The sequence below is a fragment of the Delphinapterus leucas genome, chromosome 11, assembly GCF_059928025.1.
Source record: "Delphinapterus leucas isolate spDelLeu-1000000601 "Yukka" chromosome 11, BTC_Dleu_Yukka2, whole genome shotgun sequence".
Taxonomy (NCBI): Eukaryota; Metazoa; Chordata; class Mammalia; order Artiodactyla; family Monodontidae; genus Delphinapterus; species Delphinapterus leucas.
Window position 1 is genome coordinate 87,907,302 of NC_143139.1, and position 11,502 is coordinate 87,918,803.

The following is an 11,502-nucleotide window of genomic DNA, read 5'->3' on the forward strand; positions in this document are numbered from 1 at the left end:
GTGGAACAAAGATGTAGGGTTGCAATCAAAGGTAAACCTTAGAGATAATTGTGTATAAGACAAACCAGATAGCAAGCATTAATATTTTGCTGGATGGCAAAGACAGAAACAGCAAATTACTTTTTTTTTTAATTTATTTATTTTTTTATTTTTGTCTGCGTTGGGTCTTTGTTGCTGTGCGCGGGCTTTTCTCTGGTTGAGGCGAACAGGGGCTACTGTTTGTTGTGGTGCACGGGCTTCTCATTGCGGTGGCTTCTCTTGTTGCGGAGCATGGGCTCTAGGCGCACGGGCTTCAGTAGTTGTGCCGTACCGGCTTTGTTGCTCCACGGCATATGGGATCTTACCGGACCAGGGCTCGAACCCGTGTCCCCTGCATTCGCAGGCGAATTCTTAACCACTGCACCACCAGGGAAGCCACGCAAATTACCTTTAAACGTTATCTTCTAGCCCTAAAGACAAGGACAGTAATGGGTAAGTCTGGGCCTGGACTGGGCTTCTTAGGATATTTTTCTTTCAATTGACTCTAATTAAGGTTCCAAATCCTACTTCTGATCGCTCATGTAAGGGAGGGTCTGGAAATACGACTTCTTACGTGGGTAAACCTGTTCTTTGGAATTCTTGGGATTCTCATGCATAAGCCTGATTTATTGTAAATCAGACTTATGATTTACAATCTGATATAATAAATTATAATTATCAAATATAACTCTAACTGACTTATTTCTTTAGTATTTGCAGAAAGGCATGGAAAGGCTAGAGTTTGTTCAACAAATATGTGTTGGGTGCCTACTACTGCTCTAGGCACTAGGGAGATAACAGTGAACTAAACAGGGAAAAGATACCCAGTCTTTATGGAGCTTACATTATAGTGGAGAAAAATAATAAATAATTAAAATATAAAATATACGAGATAGCAATAAATACCATTAAAAGTATGGCAAGGAATATAGATAGTGCTCAGGGATAGGAGCTGCAATTTTAAACAGGGTAGACAGGGAAGTCATCATTGAAAATGTGACATTTGAAACAAATGAGATGAGGGAGTGACCCATCTGCACATCTGGAAGAGTGTTTCACTGAGAGGCAATGGCAAATGCAAAGGCCCCGAGGCAGGAGAATCCCTGACAGGTTTGAGGAATTGCAAGGAGGCCAATGACACTAGCTCTGGACGGTCTAACATGGGAGCCACTAGTCACATGTGGTTATTGAGCCCCTGAAATGTCCCTAGTTCAAATTGTGTAATTATTTTAGAGGGATTATGTTACTGGCCCCAGTTCTTCACTCCTCTTGTAACCATGCCCTTTACAAGGGGACTTCATAGCTCATCCTAGGAAAAGAAAAAAGTTTTTTCTGCCCCTTGATTCTAAGTTTGCCATGTTAGACATATACTAGAATTCAGCCTAAATCATTGCCCCTCAGGCTCAAGAACTAAATAAATGCTTATTTTCTTAAGCTACTGAGTCTTGAGGTGGTTTATTTGATGGCAATTTTGAGGCTGCCTTCCTTTTCTTGGATACCACTGATTTTCTGCTTTGACCTTTGGAAACTGTTACATGGGTATAAAATTAACCACTGGTATTTGGAACATTATTTCTCTTGGGTTAAGTTCCAAGTATTTGGTTTAACTTCTCTAAGGGCTGCAGAATGGCTTGTTTTCTAAATGGAGTGTGTATGGGACTAGAACTGGGATAATCTTGTGTGTTCTATGGACTTAAAAGCAGAAAACATGTGATAAACTAATTCAATTCCTCAGATTTGAAGAGACTACACGAATTTCAGTAGACGATCACCCAGGCTATAACTGCTGAAGAAACCCTGACTTTGCTCAGACTGGGCAGTGTGACCCCTCTATTTGAGACTGAGCAGAATCGGAAACTGGGGGTAATGATCTGTGGAGTTTAACCAAAGAAATTTTGATGTTGATACCTTTGAATTTAAACCTATAGGGTAAGGTTATTTAAACTTTGGGTTTTAATTTATCCTTAGCAATTTGATAATGGGTGCTTTTTAAAATCTGAAGTATTGGGGACTTCCCTGGTGGTCCAGTGGTTGAGAATCTGCCTTCCAATGCAGGGGATGTGGGTTCGACCCCTGGTCGGGGAACTAAGATCCCACATGCCACAGGGCAACTAAGCTCACATGCCCTGGAGCCTGTGTGTGCGCACCAGAACTAGATAGAAGCCCGCGCTGCAAAGAAGAGCCCTCACGCCGCAACGAAAGATCCCGCGTGCCACAACAAAGATCCCATGTGCCTCAACTAAGACCGGATGCAGCCAAATAAATAAATAAATGATTTTTAAGAGTCTGAAGTATTATTCTACTGATAATTTATTTGATTGCATAATCTCTGGCCAGCTATATTGAAATGGTTTTCATTAGAGAAAGGAAAAGAATGCGCTTTTGGCCAAGGGACCACCAGGCTTTGAGGTTAATTTAACAAATGTATTGTTCTGATCTACTTTAGAGATTTTAATGGGGCAAAAGCTAAACTGGTGCAACATTAGATGCTTTCCCATAAAAAAGTACAAGCATGCTAGCATTGGACTAGAGATCTTAGGCAATGAAATTCAATAAGAAAAAATAAATGAGTTATACTAGAAAAGAAGAAACAAAATTATCATTACTTGTAGACGATCTGATTACAGTTTAAGAAATTGTAGAAAACTAACTTTAAAAAATAACTATTGGGGGACTTCCCTGGAGGTCCAGTGGATAAGACTGTGTGCTTTCAGGGCAGGGGGCACAGGTTCAACCCCTGGTTGGGGAACTGGGATTCCACATGCTTTGCGGCACGGCCAAAAAAACAAACAAAAACTATTGGCAATTCCCTGGCGGTCCAGTGGTTAGGGCTCCAAGCTCTCACTGCTGAGGACCCAGGTTCGAACCCTGGTCCGAGAACTAGAATTCCACAAGCTGTGTGGTGTGGCCCCCGAAAAACCTATTAGAACTATCTTGAGTGGGGTGTTGTTTCACAAGTGTATACATATATCAAAACTCATTGAATGATGTATTTAATATATGAGAGTTTAACTATATGTAGATTTTCACTCATTTAAAAATCATTAGAACTAGTAAGAGAGATCATGAGGTGACTGGATTAAAAATTAACATGAAATAAGTCAATAGCTTTGAAAAAATTCTATTCACAGCAGCAATCACACCTGTAAAACATCCTGAGATAACCATAACAAGAAGCATGTAAGATCTACATGAAGAAACATAGGAAACTTTATTAAAGGGCAAAAAGAAGGCCTGAATAAATGAGTTCTACTATGTTCATATAGGAGAGATTCAATGTTAAAAAAGAAAAAGTAAATTCTCTCCAAATTAATCTGTATATTTAACACAATCCCAATTAGAATCCCAAAGTTTTCCTCTCTCACGGATATTAAAAGTGCATGTTGGGTTTCCCTGGTGGCACAGTGGTTAAGAATCCTCCTGCCAATGCAGGAGACACGGGTTTGAGCCCTGGTCCGGGAAGATCCCACATGCCGCGGAGCAACTAAGCCCATGAGCCACAACTACTGAGCCTATGCTCTAGAGCCCGTGAGCCACAACTACTGAGCCCGCGAGCCACAACTACTGAAGCCCGCGTGCCTAGAGCCCGTGCTCTGTAACAAGAGAAGCCACCGCACTGAGAAGCCGATGCACTGCAACGAAGAGTAGTCCCCGCTCGCCACAACTAGAGAAAAGCCCGCGCCCAGCACCGAAGACCCAATGTAGCCCAAAATGAATGAATAAATAAATAACTTTTTTTAAACGTGCATGTTACTTTCCTCTTCTTTTCCAAATTTGGGCATCCTTGCTCAATAGTTCTTTCAGATAAATTGCAAAGTCAGCCATCCATTCTCCAAGCCTTGAATGTGGTACATTTTTCTGATTCACACCAAGATGCCACATAGACAAGGAAAGGCCTTGTAAATGTGTGGTAGGAGAAGGTAGCCTTAAGCAAGAGAGAAAAAACAAAAACCACAAGGGAAGGATTAATGGATCTGACTACATCAAAGTTTTAGATTTCTATTCAATAAAAGACTGCATAGGCAAGGTTAAAATGCAAATAGTGTTTGAGAAGTTCAGAAAGGAACAGTAATAAATTGTACCTAAATATTTGTGGTTCTTTAAATCTTGCTGTAAATTATATTATCTTTAAAATAGAATGTAATGGTGTGGGTAAAGGATTAATAAAACTTTTCCTCTTCTTGCACAACAATTTGACCTTCAGTTAACTTGCTGTTATCTGTTTCTCTGAAACCTAATAAAGATCGAATGTCAGCTATGTTGTTAGGCAGCCTGACTTATATTAAAGCAATTACCTGATTGTTAGATTGCATCTGGGTTGCCACAACTATAGCTGGTGGGGGAGCATAGCTTTGGGCTTTTCTGAGTGTGAAGACTAATTGGGCCCGTGGTGAGGTCCCTGGAAGCTATGCCTATGGGGTCTTTACAAGACATACTGGCTCCCGAGGGGTACCAGACATCTAAGTCAGGGCAGCTGCCACACTGGTCTGATGTGAGTGGTCTTGCCTTGCACCTGAGCTGTCACTTGGCCGCAGGGGGGTTAAGGGGGAGCAGCTATGTAGATTTCTGCATAGATTACTGCAAGGACTCCCAGGGAGGTATAACACCTAATTCTGCCCTGCTCAGAGCTATTGTTCCTGACCTAAATCCTTCCAAATGAATCTGATGCTAAATGTGGCCCATGGTAGTCTTAATGAATCTTGAAGTTTAGTTGTGCCTGAGAAGACTCCTGGTGAATGCTGCACATGGTAATACAAACAGTTTACACTTGGGCTATATAGAAAAGAACTAATTGGATAGAATTGTGTTAGAGCATCAATTTGAGATTTATGTAACTACACCTGTGATAAATCTTACTTGGATCATGACGTAATACATATGTTTCCCTGTTCCCCCATCAGTGGCAGCTGATGCAAATTGCAGGTATGGGTCCAGGGGGTATGCAGCCCTCTGTGCCATGGGTTTAGGATACCAAAGTCTACAATGTGATATCAAATACTTCACAAGAAGGGCCAGTCTAAGTCTCTTTATCTCACATATTTCAAGCAAGTGATGAGAGACCTGTCTGAGTTTTAGGGGTGGAAGTTTTCCTTGGCCTTAGAGATACCTTTAAATCTCCTGAGCCTGGGTGAATCCCATCTCCCCTTTTACAAGCAGATCTAAGTAGGACTACATAAACCTAGTCCCAAACGCTCTTGGCGGTTCTGCCTATCTGTAACTTGATCTAGCCAGTCTTAAGAAAGACATCTTTAAAGTTGGCGACAACATTTGTCTGGATGAAAACTGACTGGGGAGTGATGGGGAGTCAGAATCTCCTCTTTTGATCTCTTATATAAGAAAGAAGGCAGCCCCTCCCCCCATTACCCCCCCCAACATACACACTCACGCACATTGTGCGAGTAAAATGATGCTTCTCTCACTGGGATCTCACTGGGAAAACCACTTATTTCCAACGCACATGCACCTTCAAAAAGTGTAAGAAAGAGTGTCAGCATTCTTTGTGACCATATAGATCATGTAGTGATCATAACACTACTTGGACCCTCTAAAAAGACCACTACAGGATCAGGGTCCGGCCATTGTTGATTGTGGTATTAGTAGTGGGGAAAAAAATCCTGTAGATATTTATTCCTCAGAGACAGAATTTATAAGAAGCCAGAAAACTTGGCTCAAGAACTTTAAATTATAATGATAAATCTGTTTGTTTAGGTCAGACGAGGGTATCATTTGAGTTTTCTGTATATTTTACCTTAGTATTTTAAAGTGCACTAGATCAGAGAAAATCAAAAGTAATATTTGTTCTTTGTAATACTTTAAATAGTAGAAATATCCATAAAGAAAAGTGAACCACTCCCCCATCCCCAATGCCACCTTTTTTTTTTTTTTTTTTTGCGGTACGCGGGCCTCTCACTGTTGCGGCCTCTCCCGTTGCGGAGCACAGGCTCCGGACGCGCAGGCTCAGCGGCCATGGCTCACGGGCCCAGCCGCTCTGCGGCATGTGGCATCTTCTCGGACCGGGGCACGAACCCATGTCCCCTGCATCGGCAGGCGGACTCTCAACCACTGCACCACCAGGGAAGCCCCCCAATGCCACCTTTTTCAGGCAACCAATGACAAAAGTTTAGAGTGTGTCTTCTACTTTTTTCTCTGTGCTCATGTAAAGACATCGTGCAGAATAGTTCGTTTTAAGTTCATGCTGCATACGTTGCCCTACCATTTGCTTTTTTTCACTTAACGTGTTATGGACACCTCTGCAAGTTCTTACATATAGATCTAACTCATTATTTTTAATAAGACAGTATGCTAAAAGGATTAGCCCTTTCCCTATTGATGGACATTCAAGCTATTTCCATTTATTCTCTTGTTTTAATCACTACAAACAATGCTGCAATAAATATTATTGTACATATAAATCCACACTGGTGCATTTATTTTTGCAGGATAAAATTGTAGAGAACTCTGAGTCAAAGGATATGTGATGTGCACTATAAATATGATTTTCCCAAAAGCTTGCAGCCATTTATGCTTCTGCTCTTTCCCCCAATCCTTGCTAGCAATCTTTTAAATTTTTGCCAATCTGAGGATGAAAAATGGTATCTTAACTATTCTCTTTTTTGTTCCCCTCCAATCTACTCTGCATTCTGCAGTGATCTTTTAGACGAACAAATCTTACCACGTCACCTGTCTGCTCAAAACACCTCATTTATTTCCCATCACTCTTAGAGTAATGGCCAACATCTTTGACATGGCCCAAAAGCTCCTTGTGGTCTAATTGTCTGCCTCTCTGGTGGGCTTTTCGCCCAATAGGGCTTCCTCCTGATAGGTCTCAACTCTACTGAGAAATCAAGATGACATATGTTTGTTTACTGGTACAAGCCTCAGAGGGAGCTACACCTTTTAAAATGTGACTAACTTATGCCTGAAAGGAATAATTGTTTCTATTTTATTTGCCTTGATGGAAGTGTTTTTCCAATTGCTTCAGGCAGATCATCAGAGTAAACAGGGAAGCGTAGGACTTGTCAAAAAAACATGTTAGGGCGACACCTTGGCTCCCGAGGAATAGGCAGAAAGTCTGATTGAAAACGTAGGGGGTTTTTGCTTCTCTTGTTTTTAAGTCAGACTTTTAAAGTAGAAGCTGCCTTTAATGTGCTGGTTTGCAGAACAGGAAATCTGATTTTCAGTGTGATAACACATTCTTTGACATTAACCAGTACAGTTGGATTTTTAATGACACTTTCATCTTCAAAGCCCTTCACCAACACGGTGGATTAATTATTCATTTTTTGGTTGTGTGTTAAAAAGACAAATCTTCAAAGCCATCATCCTTTCTCCTCGGAACTGGGGCTCTCCACCTTTCAAATGTTGCTTTCTTACCCCCAAGGGAGAAAATAAATTACATCTTTTTTTTTTTTAAGACAGAAAGAATACAATAGAAATATACTCTTTACACTATGGAAAGCTGATGTCCTTATATCCTGGGTGGGATCAGAAGAGGTCGGGAAAAAGTGCTTAAGCTGTGTTTACAGTAAGCACTGTGAGAAATAACTGGCTAAAAGTGTTTGTTACTGCTCCGTCTTTTGATGTGCTCTTAAAAAGTAGCACAAATACATCACGGCCCCCGTGTTCAACATAATAATATGCAGACCCTTATATTTGTTGCTAAAGTATATTTCTTTTCTGTTCTCTTCAAAAAATGTCTACTTGGGTTTTTAAAAGTTTTGGTTTTGAAGAAGAAAACCCTCAAGACTTCCCTGGGGTCCTCCTTAACTTGACACATTTTATAACCACAAGGGAGCACTCTTCCCTTTGATGAGGTCTTCTCTCTACCTCTCCAGAAATGAAAGAGCAAGTGTAAGTTTGCAAACAGCCTAAAAGCTCTTTCCATTAGCCCTGGACGCCCGAAACCACAAAGGGCAGTCAAGTCTTGATTTTCAAGGAGAAAGCCTCTGGTAAACTTTCGCTCAGCCGCCAGGAGATCTGTTGGTTCCTGGGAGGAGCTCTTCTGAAACCTTGACGATTCCTATGTTCATGAAGACACAGACCGGTGGATTACAGTAATTGAAAAGCTTTGGTGGCTTTGGAAGATTACTATATGTTTGGTGTGCGTTCACATTTCCAGGCTAGGGGACCGTGTAGAGGAACCCCTTTTGTAATCTTTTGAAATAAGATCAGAAGGGAAGACAGGGTTTGAAGTGTGGATTTGGGGGGGGTCGCCTAAATCTCTGCCTATCACCTCCGCCTGGATCATTATAAAAAGATCGAGGAGTACAATGAACTTAGGGAATCATGCAACGTTTCCGTGAAGCCTGTTCTGGAACCTAGCTTCCGGATCCAGAAACTTCTCCAGAAGCAGACCAGCGGCGGTGCTAGGCAGTCTGAATGGACCAGCATCTCCGCTTTGAAGATTTATTTTCAGTCTTCTGCTGAGAGATTCACCTCTGGGGTGATTGGTTCGCTTTTCTGCGGATGATGGAGAAACGTAAACAGGCCGTACTGCTGACCCTGCCGTACCACCTGCTCCCGGGGCCCATGGGCGTGCCTGGGTCCCTGCCCCGCCTTCCCCTGCGGGATCCCTTCAGGGTCTCCTTGCGTCTGGACGCCGCGTGCTGGGAGCGGGAGCGGGGCGGCTGCGCCCCGCGGCGGCCGTACTTGCCCCTGCCGCTGGACGGCGCCTTCGAGCCCGCCTTCCTCCGCAAGCGCAACGAACGCGAGCGGCAGCGGGTGCGCTGCGTGAACGAGGGCTACGCGCGCCTCCGAGCTCACCTGCCCCGCGAGCTGGCGGACAAGCGCCTCAGCAAAGTGGAGACGCTCCGCGCCGCCATCCGTTACATCAAGCACCTCCAGGAGCTGCTGGAGCGCCACGCGCGGGGTCAGGAGGGCGCGGCCGGCGCCGGCCCCTCGCTCAGGGCCGAATGCAACAGCGACGGCGAGTCCAAGGCCTCGTCGGCGCCTTCGCCCAGCAGCGAGCCCGAGGAGGGGGCCTGCTAGCGAGCGCTGGGCCGGCCCGGACCCCTCCCGCTGCGCCGCGCGCTTTTGGAGTCTGCTCTAAGGTTCCCTCCGGAGGTGGTTTGCATTTGCAATCTTTTTTTTTTTTTTTTCTTTTCTCCAGAACTAAATCTTAGGAAAAAGAAATGAGTGCTTTAGGGGGAAAAAAAGATTTTGACATTCTAGTTGTTTCCACCCCCTCCACCCCCCCATTGGTTATGTGCCTGCAACTGAAAGATGCTTATGAAACTCTTCCTGTACTTCTCAAAGACAAACTGTACCAGACTCTGAACTCCTCAAAGGGCGAAAACAACGACGATTTGCCACAGTCAGCGGGGTGGGTAAATTAGGGACGTAAATACTGAAACAAATCCAATCTTAACCAAAGAAGAACTTTCCAAAACTAGCTAACTAACTAAATAACAGCCCTTAAGATGAGCGGAAGGTTTTTCCTGCATTCCTTCATTTGGGAATTGATGAGAAATGTAATTGACACCATGCTTTGGAGGAAGGTGGCCCTAAGCTGACACCTGGGAACACGTTTGCCAGAGCGCGCGGCCAGGCCAGCCTCTGCTGTTGACTAAGCGTGTGGATGGCGGTGCTAGAAAGGACATTTCATATTGGAAACATCCTGTTTTATCAAAAGAGCGGTCGTGTGGGAGCTTCATAGCATCTAGCAGATAGTAACGTGTCAGTGGCAATGATCTTTTTTTGGAAGAGAACTCAAGATTTGTATGAAAACTTACTTTTCCTCTCAGGTGTCTTGTGCGTTGTGTTTTCATTTTCCTTTTCTTTGCACCCCTCACCTCCACCCCCTTGTTCTCACTCCATCTAACTTTCAGTTAAAGTGACACTGTGGCCTTAAAAAAAAAAAAAAAGGAAACCCTTAGATGGTTGAATGGGAGGGATTGACGTTGGGACATTCTGATACTTTTATCACCTTGAGGGCTTCCAGCTATACTGAAATTGTCTAGTGACTCTAGAATTCTTTTTAAAATATTTAATTCTGGTCTTTTTTTTCCTGAGAAACAATTATAAATTCAGTAGGTAAGTCAAATGCTTGTTGACATACAAACTTCCTATCTCTAAAGTCTTCTAATATGCTGACTGTCCCTTTCCCTGGAGACAGCTTTGCTCTGGGGGTGAGGGAGCTTGGGGGTGCCGGGAAGAGGACAAAGAGAGAAAACTAACAGTGCTGAGCCCTTTCCAGGTATTATTTCATTAAGTCCCACACTGAGGTAGGTTTTATTACCCCCTTTCTGCAGATGTGTAAACAGAGGGAAGCAAATAAACAATAAACATCTTTTATGTGCCAGAAATTTTGTTGTGTGGTTTTCACATTTTGTCCTGTTTATTCTCATAAATCTGTGAAGTGGGTATTATACATATTTGTAGTTTAAAAAAAAAAAAAAAAAGGCTGGGAGAGGTTATGTGCCTTGCCCAGGTTAGTGTTGCTAGAATTAGGTGAGCTGAGATCCAGTCCTAAGTCTGCCTGACCCTGAAGCCCAGGCTTGCTTTCTACCTGACTGTGCTCTCCCTTGCCCTGTCATTTGCTAGCTAGGTGACCAGCAAATGCTTCTTAACCTCTCTGCAACTCAGGTTCCTCCTCCTCATTCCACTACTTCACAGAAGCATAGGTTACAGACCTTGGTCATCTGCAAGCTACAATCCAATGATTAAGTTAGTAGTGTTAGCGTTTGGAGGAAGTACTATTCATTAGCTATACGAAGAGTAAGCCTGGTTAAAAATAATGTCTAGATGGAGTGAGTGTGATTTCTTCAGTGTTCAGAAGGATGGAGTAAACCACACTTTATTAGGGTTCTGTCTTCTATTGTAAGGTTCTAGGGGACATGACTGATGGAATGCTGAATCCATGCTGAAATGCATTACTACTACTATTTATGATGATGAATTATTATGGGATTCTATTGTTTCTGACTGCTCAGATAAATGCTGTGCAATGATTTACTACCAAACTACTTTTTCTTTAGAAGCAGGCAGAGCTCTGTGGTTTGAATGAGCAAGATGGAACAGCTATTTTCTCTTACCCATTACTTAGTTACATTCTGACAAACTCCTATAATGTATCCATTTTTTCTCCAGGCTGGTTCTTACTCCAGTGCAGGTTTCAGTGAAGTATAAATAAGATATATTTGCTAATTAGGGGGAAAAAGAAAAGAAAAAGGGAAAGCACTCATGTTACCTCCTGGCTGTGTTGGAGAAGAGGCTAATTAATCAAGTTGTTAATTGGAGAACCTTGAGATACTTTTTTAGGGGTATTCGTTGGACGGTAATAACACTCTTTATTCCTTTTTTCTGCTCCAGCTAATGGGTGAGAACCTTGACATTCTCTTTTATAAAGTAGGAATAATAATAAAAGAGTATATTTTGTTTAATCTATACAGGTTATGTGGTTGCTTTTAATGCAGGAAAAAAGAAATAAAGATTTCTTCATTTACTTCTTCAAAATATGTGTATAAAATGTGTGAATAAGTATAA

At 42.6% G+C, this 11,502-nt stretch overlaps 1 protein-coding gene across 1 annotated transcript; it reads left to right on the top strand.

The window, feature by feature from the left end:
- The first annotated feature begins 7,845 nt into the window (after nt 1-7,845).
- ASCL4 (achaete-scute family bHLH transcription factor 4) lies at nt 7,846-11,138 on the top strand. The gene has a single exon (XM_022599905.3). It carries the CDS (start codon nt 8,485-8,487, stop codon nt 9,004-9,006), a length of 522 nt encoding a protein of 173 aa, XP_022455613.2. The 5' UTR covers nt 7,846-8,484; the 3' UTR covers nt 9,007-11,138.
- The last annotated feature ends 364 nt before the right edge of the window (nt 11,139-11,502 follow it).